Source organism: Hippoglossus hippoglossus, chromosome 15 (assembly GCF_009819705.1).
Source record: "Hippoglossus hippoglossus isolate fHipHip1 chromosome 15, fHipHip1.pri, whole genome shotgun sequence".
In the NCBI taxonomy this organism is placed as follows: Eukaryota; Metazoa; Chordata; class Actinopteri; order Pleuronectiformes; family Pleuronectidae; genus Hippoglossus; species Hippoglossus hippoglossus.
Genome location: NC_047165.1, coordinates 19,707,399 through 19,721,638, shown reverse-complemented (window position 1 = coordinate 19,721,638; position 14,240 = coordinate 19,707,399). Strand labels below are relative to the sequence as shown.

The window sequence follows — 14,240 nt, the reverse complement described above, 5'->3', positions numbered from 1 at the left end:
ACCCAAAATATCTTTGAGAAATTTTGTTTTGACATGTACTCTGTTCGGCCCATATTCCATCCACTAACCTGGAGAAGGCTGGATATATGACCTATACTGCAGCCAGCCACCAGGGGGTGAACAGGAAGGCTTGGCTTCACTTTGGGGGGTGGGCAGTCATGTCGTCCTTTTTACATAGTAAATGGCTACAACCAGCACAGTGTGGCTACACTAAAGATGCCAGCCGTGCTAATGCCAGCTCACAGGAGCACCAACTCATCTAGTGCCACTGCTCATCATCTGGTCAAGCATCTCATGTGTCTTAAAAGAAGACCAGTTTTTATAGAAAACACCAAACCTGGCAGCTCTGCATTGAACTCAACATGGAGTCACATTAAGAAAAGTTACAGTGACAAGTTCATTTACACTGATAAGGACCATGCAGCAGCACTCTAGCATTTGTGGCCTTATGTCCCTTTCATCTATACCAATTTCGACTCATGTTTATTCAGCACAAACACAGAAAGTGTGTTACAGGAGTAAAAATGCCTGTACAGAAATAAATTGTCTGTATTACAATGAGTACTTACCACAGTTCAGTGAGGTTAAACGATGAAGTACTCCAGTATAATCAACTTTATCGTTAGGCAGTCACAGTTATATCCTGCAGTACAGCCAGATAAAGCAGCAAACAGAAACGATGACCTCACTTAATCTGTGATATCTTGTAAATGAATTGTATTAGGAATGAGATGGAGGACTTTGGAGCAGATAGCTTTGCCTCTCTGCACTAACTTCTTTGCATTTCAGCTTTACAAACAGTTTAAGGCAATCTAAGTCCTAAACAACAATGTGTGAATTCCTAAATTGAATGCTACAGCCTTTAAATCCCCTTACACTAGTGAATATTTAATGTGAAAGTAAAAAAGAAATCCCATTTGCACTTGAAAAACAATTAGGAAAAAGAGAGCAGGACAAATGTAAATTTATTTAGGTCAGCTTTATTTTGTTTTACTCTGGAGAGATCTCCTATTTTTTGGCGAAAAAAAAAAAGTTAATCTCCGTTGAGTGAAAACACTGGATAACCCAGGAGAGAAGGGTTCCAGAGTCCGCTCCATCTGGTTAACACCGCAACGCAGAACCTTTAAAGATTGTTTTGTGCCAGCAAGGTTGAGAGAGCAGCACGGCGGAAGACAAAGAGCGAGAGGGGGAAAGAAGAGAGGATAAAGGGAGGAGGCCTGGGTCAAGTCCTCAAAGTGCTGGACTGTTCTACTTAAAGATCTTTAAATAGGGTATTCCACTAGAATGGCTTGCTCTCATCTATCTCTGCTCTCATTGAGGAACCCTGGGATAAACCAGGGGCTGATGGGAAAGTGGGTTGGGTGTGTGGACCTCAGGACAGGCCGTGTCATCACTGGAGACATGAGTCAGGCTACATCCATAGCAATACTTTCTTGTTTTAAAACCAAAACGATCTCCGTCCACAAAAATGTTTTAGCTCCATATGAGTAACAATCCCTGTCCAAATCGACACACCTTTAAACAAATGTCACATGACCATTCACATACACTGCTCATATGCATGCTGGTGTGAACAGGAAGCAGATTGTCTACACTGCAGTTAATTGCTTCGAGACAGCAAATACTGCGAACAAGAAAAAACAATTGTAAAAAGTGAGAGCAGGGATTTCCTGTCTGTAATGGTGCATTCACACCAACCGAGAAGCAATAAAATGACATACAAAGTCACTGCAAAGCCGCGAAGAGACACACATTTTGCATCACTAGCACGGGACAACACGAACAGCGTGACACATTGGTTGCAACATTTGCATATTGAGCTAAGATAATGGAGTGTTTGGCCATTTATCCTCCAATTAAACCTACGTCCACTGGACAGTGCTGGCTTCCCCAGCATTTCCACAACAGGTACATGCAGCAATTGTATTCCCTTCAGCCAGTAGTCCACCTCTCCTCTTTTCCAGAGGAGAACAGACTAATATTCACAGCTTGTGGTAACAGCATAAGTCTAATGTATTGGTATTGTATTGGTAAAGTCATGGCGAGTAAGAACCAATTAGGAATACAGGTGACTGAGTTATCATTTTCAAACATCTCCGTTAACACCTACAATGTGGTGGTGTGGATGTACTGTCAGACTTCCCCGAATTGCCCACAAGGATCAGTTACGTTTTTTCAGTTGTAGACTTTTGTCCTACAGAGCCACCATACTTTTGAAAAATAAGGACACGAATCCTGATAAACAACCTTCATACATAAAACATGAGCCAAAGTCAAAGCAATAAGATAATGGATGTTTTATGCACTGGAGCCAGAGTCGCTTTGAATGCCAAGATCCATCCGTGTGGTTAGTGGACTCATTTACCTTCCGTCTGAATTCTTCCTAATTTCCCGGTGCAGCTGAGTGCCTCTAATTTCAGCCGAGCATCTGGGGAAGGGGACTCATTGTGGAACAAGAGTGGAGGCTATGGGTCTTTGGATAGCAGAATGCCAGCTAAATGATCTCCAGTGGACGTAGGTTTAAATGGAGGCTAAATGGCGACGCCAAACGCTCCTCTATCTGAAGCTCATTACCCGCCTCTCAATTCCCCGGAGACCTGGCTCAGCTTCACGCCGAGCACTTTCCTGCCAGGAGGAGGGTGATTACAACATTTTGCTCTACAAAAGCTCCCCTCCCCCCCACTTTCCTCATAGCTTCCTGTCTTCTCCCTCCTCTCTGTCCGTGGTCACCCTCTTTTGCTTCCCTCTGTGTTTCTTGCACGCTATTCCTCTCTCTCCTGCACCTCGCAGGCTCCCAAGACGATTCATACTCTTGTCTGATTTGTCTTTGTGCCCTGACCATGATTACAACACTTACACAGACAGGCAAGACGAGAATGGTGAAGGAGTGTTTACTCGCAAACAGACAATAGTGAATAAGGAATTATGAATCATACAGCGGCATGTAATCCATACGACAACAACGAATGTAAAGGCAACAATAAGACATAACTGTATGGAATTAAAAAGCTGTTTGAAAGCGTATCCCAGCAGAGCAAGCAGACAGGACAAACACTGATGTACGCGGCGTGTATCATCCAGTCAGGGAGGAGCAGAGCCTACGCATTTCTCTGCCAAGGCTCGATGTACTCGAGACCCAGATGGGCAAAGATGTCCTTTTCAGTCGTAGCTGCCAGGAACTTGTTCTAGAGAGAGGACAAACAAACAGAAAGTCATGGACTTGTGGAGAAATGTGCTGGAATTTGTCACCAGAGCAGATCCACAGATTCTCAGCTTCAGGCTTCACTATTCCTCACGATGTACATGTTCTCACAACCTCAACTTCTTCAAGCTGTCAATTTCGATTTAGGACTTTATTCGCACACTTCGCGCCAAGGCCCACGCATGCCGTGACTGTGCAGATTTACATTTGACCGTCCACCTCGCTCCCGACCCATAAACACTTTAACCTTGCTCTAAGTGATCGCACTTTTCAGCAGATGAGTATTTTCCCTGACAAATCACGACAGGGCTATTAACGGCTGGCCGTCGACCAACGCCATGTGATGGGTTATTTCTCTGTTGGAGTGATGACGAGGCCTGACTCACCTTGGGAGTGAGACAGCCCGGAGAGAGAGGGAGAGAAAGAGGACTGTGATTCTGACACATCCTGCCCTCAAGTGTTAAACTGGACCTGACACGTCGCGAAGAGAAGGCAGAAAAACCAAGAGCACGTCAGCTCCCGCTGCCAGCGGACTGAGATAACTGAGAGCAACTAGTAGGCAGTGAGAGAGAGGGGAAAACACTACAAGGCAAGTCTCCCCCCACACTGGCTTGTTTTTTATAATGCAAATGACAGGTTGGCCATGTGACAGGGAGGTTTACATGCACAATGCATGATGCTCGTTTCATCTTTTTATAGTCTAATTTGGGCTAAAGCACATTTCTGGCTGTTGTTTGTAGTTTTGTCCATTATTTCTTTCACTTACGGTGACATTGAACAAAGTAATTGCTGAGACCTGGGAGCGTGGAGAAAGTTGTTACAGCAAAGTCTGACAGGCCAAAAAATGAGGACAAGAAAAAAGGTCTTTAAAATGTAAATGAGGTAAAATGGAGTTACAGTCAAGAGATTAGAAAAACATTGGTAGATTTCTCCTGGAGAGATGTTTATGAGTAACCATCAGCTCTTTACAACATGACATGCGACTGCAGACAGGGAAATTAACAGCAAGGTAAAAGATAAATGTGTCTGTAAAAGAACTCCATTCAATGTCCAGATGAAACAGAAACACAAAGTTGCAGAAATCAAATTAAGTTGGTTTCCTCCATGGAGCATTTGATTTGATTGACATATTGTTGCTGCTCCAAGTGTCCTTGCCTCCTGTCCTCCTCTCACCGTGCCGTCAGTCATCCATCTCGGGTGATTCCCATCACAAGTGGACAGCTTTAAAAACAGGTGGTAGGTGTTCTGCCACATCCTTTTAGCAGTGTGAACAAAAACGTGTCCTGGGCCGCAAAGACAGCTGTCAGCTGACGCCCTCCAACCCGCTACAAATTCATTATGAGCCAAAAAATGTTTAAACGTCTGAGTGTTTTCCAAACATTAATTTATTTACGGTGTCCATAAATATCAACACTGACATATTTATTTTCCTTTTTCATTTCCTTTTTTTTTTTTTACACGATTTCAAAAGTGTAATTTCCTTGTAGAAATGCATGCAGCAAACATATTGACGATTGGACCCATCTGCTATTGTAAGATACAGATTGTTTGTTCATTTTATGTAAACACCAAGATAGAGATCTCTTATGTTATTATGTTGTTGTGAGAAGTGTAAACATTTCTTGGTACATTATGAAACTGTGGCAGGACAAATTTGAATATGGTGGGCTGTCGCAGTCTAGATAAATGATAATAAACACTGAAACATATAACCATGATGATTATTAGATAATATCTATTATGAGTATCTTTTAATGATTTATAAGTGGATTTAAGGAGGTTTGTTGTGATATGCTTATGAAAAGAAAGGATACCAGATAAGAGTGGAACTCTTCATCATCAACTAAATGCTTGTGCACGTTGCTCTTCCAAACTTTATGTTGAAATACCTTGGGGATGTTATGCTGGGGAATTATGCCCCAAAATACAAAAATGAGACCCAAGTTGTTCACTTCTGAACATCTGGGGAGTCTGTTCTGTGGAACTATTTCCATCACTCATTTTCTCTTGCACACAAAAACGTTTATCATTGCTGTCTTGGGGAACATAACAGTATATTTTTGGCGAAACTGTATTATTTTTGAGTGAAACTATCAAAGCCTATTAAAGTTGTCCACCACTGCCTGTAGTTTTTCACTGTTCTCATAACCCTGAGCCCATTTATTGCTCTAACCACTCAAAACACATGAAATACAGACACACACATAGCTGCAATTTATGGTGCGGTAAGCTACTCTCTATTAAACAGATATAAAAAATATGCAGAGATGAAAAGTGGAGGCAGTGGAAGAGGGAGAAAACCGGAAAGAGAGGAGAGTGCTGGATAAGGCTGATGTGATTTGTAGTAAATCCCGATTTCTTACAGCACATGTCAGGGCTTACTGTTCAGAGGAAACTCTGGAGATCCAACTAAAGGGGAGAACACAGGGCACAGATGAGATTCTCAACATTACCATTTCAGCCATTGTCCTGGATCAGGGGTAAAGCCCTCTCTCCGCTGCACTGTCCACTTTCCTCAATTCCTGCAATCCTCACATGCCCTCCGGGAGATGCTGCTTTATTTACTTAGCACAACACAGTGTGGACTCTCAGAGAGATAAATCCACAAACCTTATGTACCTCTGAGTTCTCGCCTTCAGGGAAACTGCACTGGAAATGGGAAAAGCGGCTTTTATTCTTTTTGGAGCGTTTTGGTTTTATCAAAAGGAGCTTAGAGTTCAGCAATAGAGCAGCAGGTAATTAGAGAGAGAGAGGTTATCCATCTGAGATGCTCACGTGCTCAGTGACCGGAAAAGCCATCCGCACCACAAGCCAGAATGGAAGAGGTGTGTTTTACTGCGAGCCAGTGTCCTTGACTTAATAAGCTGCTAATCAGCTCCATGTTTCTCTGTCCGCCACGTAATGACATCCCTCATGGACGTGAACACATATCAGTTCCTGCAAAACATCTGCCCCTTCTCTGCTGCCCGTCATCCTCTCTCTGCCACCCGGCCCACCGCTTGACGGATGGAGCTGATGGACATGGCTGCCCGCCCGACTCCAACCCGACTCAACTGACACATCAAAGAGAGAGAGAGGGAGGGAGACGGAGAGATAAAGAGATGGAGGGACAAACCTGGAGAGCTGCTCAACCCGATCAGCCAACCTGCCAGCAAGCATGTGAAGGACAGAAACACAGAGGGCGCTCACTAGCAAACGAAATGAGGATTTTCACCACCAAACTAAAACATCATACTGGATTTAATAGAATCCATATGTGTTATACTATCAGCTCAATGTGGATACATAAACTTTTTTTTTACTATTTCAAGCTGGCAACGCAAAATCATTTGTTTCATTGTCTGTTAAAAATATATTTGATACGTTGTCACCCTGATTATTGTTGAACTCAGACTGCGTCCACCCACACAGAAGATGGTAAATGGTGTGTATTTATATGCACTTTAGTCTTTATGACCATTAAAAGCACAGCTATCAGGAGCAATTTGGAGTTCAGTTTCTTGCCCAAAGAATGGGGGAGACTGACCGCCAACCTGCTGGTTAGTGGACAACCCGTTCTACCTCCTGAGCCAGAGCAGCCCCAACACATATCTAACATTGAGTATAAAAAAGCCTTAATACAACAGTGAGTTTCAAATCCATTTAAAATAAAGTGCCAGCCACTTGGCAGTGGAGAGCACTTATTTTCCCAGACAGACCCTGGATGTCCAAAATATTTTCTCAGACTTCACAACTCAAGATGGTTCTTACATGTGTTCAGGAGCTATTAGATCATCCTGCATCCGCAGCCATTAGAACTTGGGTATGAGGTAAATGAAAATCTGCATGTTGAACAGTTCAGTAAAGTTTAGTTCAGAAGCAACAGAACCTGTTTTAAGTAAAGTTGAACAATATGTAATTTAGTAATGAATCAAATTGTTGATTAATGTAAGAAATCCTATGTCCAGCACCAAACACCTAAAAGACAATGTGTTTATTATTAAACACATGAAAGAGGAGAAAATAGACTTCGGCAATAGATGTGCCAAACATGGGGCAGAAATATTTTCTGTGGAATCTGCATTAAACTGTATATTTTTTAACACATGTGAAAATCATTCGTATCTATATTAGCGTTTCCAGGTCATTTTTGTAAAGACCTACATGTCTACTGTTTGCATCTGGTGCAGACGGCCCAGCTGACCTTATCATTATTTAATGTTCACAACGCCGTCTGACAAAATCAACTTACAGGTTAATGGCACCAGAGGGATGGAGGGGAATAGATTTAACCATCTTAGTGTGGAAACACAAGTTCACATGAATCACGACTCCAAATGTATCGTATGCTATTAGTCTGTGTTTGCTTAGACTTTTACATTTATACATCATGAGATGAAAATATGTAAGCTTGCTACACTGCCCCAAGTGGTCAAAACCACTTAATGCAGATCATTTTTAAAACATATTTTACTGTATTGTACTGTAGTCAACATCCATCTATTTAAAATTCGACTTGATAATGTAGACTTTTAAAAGATTAAACCAGAGAAAAAGAAATAAAATATAAGGGATAATCTTATATAAACACTGCAACATTAGGGAGTTATGTCTTATGAAACGCACAGAGGAATACAGGAGAGAACCAAGCTAAAGGTCACACACGGAGAAGTATGCAAACACAACCTGAAATCTATGCAAATTCACTTACACAAACTCACTGGTAGGAAAATGTATTTGAACAAAAACCTCTGTGAGTGTGCTATCATTTCACTTTCTGCTGTGACTCTCTGCTCGGCTACATCAACCAATTACCTCGTATCAAGAGCTGGAGTGCAGAGGTCAAACTGAATGGCAGACGCCAATAAAGCTTTCAAAAGCATGGGTTTCACCATGCTGCTGAGGTGAATGCTTTTCTTATCCACAGGTCTAACAGCTGAGGACATACACCTTTATATAAGGAGTCTAAGTTAAGCTTCCAACAGAGGAGACGCACTCGAAAGCAGACAGGAAGGTGATGTTTAGAGAAAAATACATTGCAGGTTATCAAATCAGCTAATGTTCTGTTTCCTTTTTTTTGGACAATCTTCCTCTGACAGTTAGAAATAGATTACTTTGCTGCCAAGAGATCAAGAAAAAAAAAAAATCATCTGATTGCCTCTAAGTTAATTTGTCTTTATTGCGGCTCGCAGGAAAGGGCTGACAGGGGCAGAAAAAAAAGTGGGAAATCGATTATGTCCGTGTGTCTTCCTGCTGTAACGATCCACCGCACGCCCACACTTCCCCTGTGCTCCTGTCTGCAGGAGCTCAGTTCAGAGGACACACCGAGTTACCAGAGAGGGCACAGACACCTCACTAATCACACCAGCAATTAGTGCAAGCGCCATAAAGCACCGCCGCCTATAAAACAGCTATTGAGTTTAGTGTTATCGTCATTACCTATCTTTCCTTGGCTTGCTAATCAGCCTGTGCATTGGGCAGAGAGGCAGACGGCTCACGAATAATGAATTCCTAATCAGAAACAATGGGATCCTCCCCTGACGTCCCTGGTGTTATGGCTCTTTGCTTGTGTGGAGGAGTAAACATTTGCAAATCAAAGTTATTCAGTTGATTAGGCTGGCCGAAGGTAATGAACAGATACAGTAACACGTCTGAGAGAAGTGTCATAAAAGCTTGATGGTTATTCCTTATAACTCTAATATCTTTGAGTGTTCTACTTTGACTCTGAAAGTAATGTCAATTTATCCCATGTGTTTTCAGTAAAATATGTCGTATATATTGTGGTGTGTTTCTAGCTCACCGTGAATTAACAGAAAGTTCCTCGTTGTTGGCACATTTTAGATTCATATTTATAATCACAGTTGATTTATTACTTTAAATAACAGCTTTCAAATGGCCTTAAGTTCTACTTAACAAAATTACAGATAATTTTCTTCACCTTCAGATACAGGAGCATCATTGTTGAAAAATAAATGGTTATAGATCAATCCTCTAACTACTTTTTCCATTCCATTCCAGTAACGTCTTTCTGTATGTGGAAGGCATATCTCGCAAGCTGTTCATCTCATCGGCTTCACACTCAACGTGTGCATTTAAACTGGTTCGAGGAAGTGCAGTGTAAGATAAGGACGTGCAATAGGTTCAATGTTAATAAACATTTAATAAACAGACGACCAGCACTCTGTCACAGGTGAGGGGGGGGGGGGATAACAGCAGCTTTGTAAATAATTCAAACTTATCTAAAAGACATGTGAGTAGTAAAAAGGGCAATTAAGTAAAATTTTATGAAACAGTGACTATAAAAGCTTCTTTGCTGATAAGTAATTGCTGATAAAATAATTCTGAAGTAGCTGTAGAGCATTAACAAAGGTCAAGCAAACAGACCATTTGAACAGGCAGCTTTAGGACCAGATACTGTACTACTTTATATATATTTGTAAAAGTGAACACCCTCTATGGAGGGGCCTCCCCCACCATTACATTTCATTTAGCTGACGCTTTTATCCAAAGCGACTTACAATAAGTGCACTCAACCATGAGGGTACAAAACCCAGAACAACAAGAATCAAGAAAGTACTATTTCTTCAAGAAAGCCAAACTACAAAGAGCTATAAGTAAGTGCCATTTAAGTGCTACTAAATTGTTCGTTTAAACTTTTATTCAAGGTATAGTCGGATAGCGACAACTCGTGAGACAGCGACAACTCGTGAGAAGGAATATGGAAACCTGCGCTAATTTTCAAATCAATGCTGAAACTAAACCCCTGAACCACCACATTGTCTACCATTAAAGACGTTCCCCATCCTTTCCTTCTCTCCCTCTCTCACAAGCACACAAAGGAGACAGCTGCTGTGCCGGGGGTTCGAACACTGCTGGACCACCGTGCTGCTAAGACCTGTTTTCCGCTGTCCAGGGAACAGATTTCCTCTTGCTATAGGCCACACATCCTCATGATCCTTCTGCCCTTTTCTATTCTGACCGAGCCTGACTCTTAGGCCCGAGGCCCCACCCCTACCCCTCGAAGGTTATCTTTCCCTTTGAAACGGACTCACAAGGGGTAGTGGTTGAAATCATCAGTTGAAATCATCCCCTACGAATTGGGACAAGCCTTCAAGAAGCTGTTACATCATCATTAGTCGTCGCGAAAACCTGACATACGAGACAGTTTTGCCGGGGATGTCATTGTTATAACATTGTTGGGATCTTAAATAAACCAATGATATTGTTTGCAGTTATTATAGTTACAAACCTATAATAACCAAATAACATCTATGCTAATGCAGGTGAATCAATGACATTGGAAATTGAAAAGCTTGGCTGCTCTGCATTATTTCATCAAAGCATACAGGTTGCTAGCATTATCCTGCAAAAAAGTGACCATAATACATTGAAATGATATTAAACTAAGATATTACAATCATTATCGAAATTATTTAATCCTTTTTAATGGAGAAAATACTACATTTGTGGGTCTCTCTCCCAGCTTGCCGGTGTTTCGCCGATGTACCCTCTCGTTTGAAGTGAGGGTCTGAAAAATCTCCGTTTGGAGGGGTATAGAGCCCTACCCCTCCGTCCCAACAGGTATTGGGACAGCCTACCCCTACACGTGAACGCGCAAAAAGAAAGGGGTAGGGTCAAGGGGTGAAATGGGATTGGGCCTTAGGCCCCTGTGCTGTGGTGGTGGTGATGATCAGCAGGCCTGGTCCTCTACACTGACTGATGATGGCGAGTGTGCCAAGAATCATGTCTGCTGATGCAGGTGGATGTGCCTGAAAAGTAATTTCGTCTTCTTTTCCTCTCATATTCCCTTCTGCTGTTGTAGTCACAGTTTCCCTGGAACCTTCTGTTACTATCTGACCAGGGAAGAGAGTTTCTCTTGTGAGGCGACACATCGTCGTGATCAATCTTCCTCTTCCCTGACCCATCAGCTCTTCTGGTGCTGGTGGTTGTTATAGAATAATCATGGTCAATATTACGAGACAGAATGCTGATCATTGGTTAGAAATAAAAACTAACAGTGTCTACAGTTTAAAAATCCATCCACTCTGAACTGCTGCAAACAAGAAGAATGTCATCAAATGAATGTGTAATAAATGTTCTATTTACTAAAGTCATTAAGTAAGCACACATTGGCTTTGTTAACCAGTGAAACCTGACAATTTACATTTCTCAGGTTTGGAGAAGGAGCCGGTTCAACTGCAGACATAAAATAACAATATAGTAAAAATACCAATATATTTCAGACTATGTAACTTTATTTATATATATATATATAAAACATATAAAAGGAATAGTCTTACTTGACCTGGTAGTTATTAATTGTGGCTGGTATTGTGTACTGTATCATGTAAGTTTACAGAGATTTTACACTGAAAGTTACATTATAGTCAGTTTTGTGACTTAACGCCTCTTGTGTTACCATTAAAAATACATTATGTCACAATTACCACATGTCAGCACAGTGAGCGCTGCTCAGCAAAGAATCTATAGTTGCTTTAAAGCTCATGAATACCGTTGTAACTTTCCAAAATTGTTAATTACAGATAGTTTAAAGAGCTTAAAGAGCAATTTTACAGCAGCTTATATTATTTTATGTGCTGACCTCAAGTGGCTGAACTTGTTGCATTAATCCAGGGAGGGTCCCTACACCAAGACACGTGGTAACAGAGCAGTGGTAAAATAAAAAGTATACATTTTAAGTTGATTTATTAACTTAAAATGTATACTTTTTGTATTTTCCCCCTGAAATGCAACATTTTCCAATTGGACAATTGCCTTGACAAGATGTGATTTTGTTGCCATGACTTTAATATGCATTTATTAGCCTGTAATCCTCCTGAAGTTCATCACCCAAGTCCGGAGGCGTCTTGTGAACTTGGGATGTGTGAGAGTGACTAGATGAAGCTCTCCCTTATCTGCACAGCCTGTAATTGTACCTTGACTCTTCCCCACATGGACCCAAACAGAACACTCTTCTAATGATAACAATAAATTAACTTTCTCTGCTCCATTGAAGCCCATAAATAATTAATTGGTTCGTTAAAGAGGAGCTGGTTTTGCATGACCGATTTGTTTCCTGCAGTGTGATCGGATGCTGCTGTCACAGCATTTCTTTCATTCTGCTTAATGTAAAAAAAAACACATCGGTAAAATATGAGCTTCGTTTACGTCAGAATATTTACGTCACGACTTCATACTGAAATGAGCCAGGATCTTCTGAGTCATTTTGAGTCTCAACATGGGAGAGGCCGCCAATCATGGGATGGGGAAGAAATGTGCTATAAGGTTAGACCACACACTGTTTATAAAGAAGCATCTCCTTTATCCAGATATAAAGCCAAATTAACTCCACATACAAACGCTGCCATCTTGTGTATTTGGAGTCTGCACAGTATGATAAAGCCGTGGTAGTGAGGTCCCGCTTCTACATGCAGTCAACCAATTGTGAGTCAGTCTCAGCTGTCAATCATGATGTTTCACCCCATTTCTATACCTACAAATAAAAACCAGATTTACAGAAAAATGAACACTTGGACAAACGTGTATTATTAATTACTTAAAATGACAGAAACCATCTTTGAGAAAAATTCATTTGACGTGTACTTTGACTTTTTAGTCTGGTCCATGTTCCATCCCAAAACATGGAGGCGGGATTATATATGCAAGTTTTTTTACCTTTCCACTGCTTATTACTAAGATCTTGTGGAACCTTTTATATGATGAAAATATAGTCAACAAAATACCACTGAAATCAAGTTTATGATAATATGGGTTTGAATACAGAACTTATATGTCAGGTTTCTGAAGGTAAAGTTTACGTATTTACAAGGACAAAGTTCATCAGTCAGAGGGGGTGACTGTCATCAGCCTAAATAGAGCTCAACAGAGATTTTGATAATGAGCTCAAGGAACAGTCCATATGACATCAACTGTGAAAGAAACTGTTAAGAAAAACGTGTTTCATTCACAATCTGAAGGGGAAGAACTACACCACCCACTATCATGAGGTGCAATAGTTATGTCTCTGATTGGTGGAGCTTGCTGTTGCCATGGGAATGTTTACCATAACTGCAAAAGTCAGCTACGATCTGATGGTCCTATGACACGTTATGTTTATCACAGGGCAACCATGATTTCTCTTTCTAACATGCTGCGGTTATTTAGAGATGAGCAATGGAGTGTAAAGGGCTGAAAATCACTGCAACAAGGTTCAATTCAAAAAGAGGCGCTGGAAGTCATTGTTAAGGGATAATTCTCAATGGTTTATGGGATGCATTTTTTTTCCATTTTCCAAATTTTTCCTTTGCATAAAATCAAAGGTTTTATGGTCACAATTCATCTTGTAGCCGGTCGGCCTGATTCCATGCTCACAATTCTTTTTAAACGGTAAATCCTCCGGAACCATAGCTGTTCTAAAAGAAGGCAGTCGCTGTTACGCTCCAAATCTGTGCCTCCACTGTCAGTGAATTAGCTCAGTGTGACTCTGTAACCACAGCATTGGAAGTGGTGTGAGCACAGCACATATATAAAGCAGCAGGTTTGCCTCTCAGTGAGCCCAGCGTTCTATTTCTATGACAGCACTGGTGGGCTTTCATGAGGCATTTTGCTAGATGAACAAGCTTTTGTTTCTTGACAGCACTCATTTTGTATTTTGGTAACTCACTGTGATGGTGAATGTGCCAGTAGGGAGTCAAAAGTGCAGTATAGTACTTTTCAGTAATAATGGAGCAGTGCAAGGTTATTTTGGTGCCGGAATGTGTCACAGAGAGACTTGGTCCGAGTATAATGTTAGAGGAAGCATGATATTTTCATTGATTTAACAAACATATCGAGAGATTCCTAAATAATAAAGGATTTTCTCTCCAACCACTTTATCCTGCTGGCTGTGCTTTTAATGATTATCATCCATGACAGAAGTGCCAATATGCGTCATGAGTTAAAACGCTGGCAAATGCCATCCATCCTCAATATCACTGAACACTTTCCGACATTGTGAAATGGCTCTCTTAGGATCCAGGAACATGTAGCCAAATGTGATATCTCCTCCCACACAAATGTT

General features: G+C 41.1%; 1 protein-coding gene across 2 annotated transcripts in view; it reads right to left on the bottom strand.

The window, feature by feature from the left end:
- Positions 1-2,148: 2,148 nt before the first annotated feature.
- Positions 2,149-14,240, bottom strand: part of dntt (deoxynucleotidyltransferase, terminal) — an 86,663-nt gene continuing 74,571 nt past the window's right edge. For both annotated transcript variants that reach the window (XM_034608686.1, XM_034608684.1), the window contains exon 11: positions 2,149-3,185. In XM_034608686.1, the coding sequence (XP_034464577.1) occupies positions 3,099-3,185 (87 nt within the window). In that variant the 3' untranslated portion in view covers positions 2,149-3,098. The remainder of the gene's footprint in view (positions 3,186-14,240) is intronic.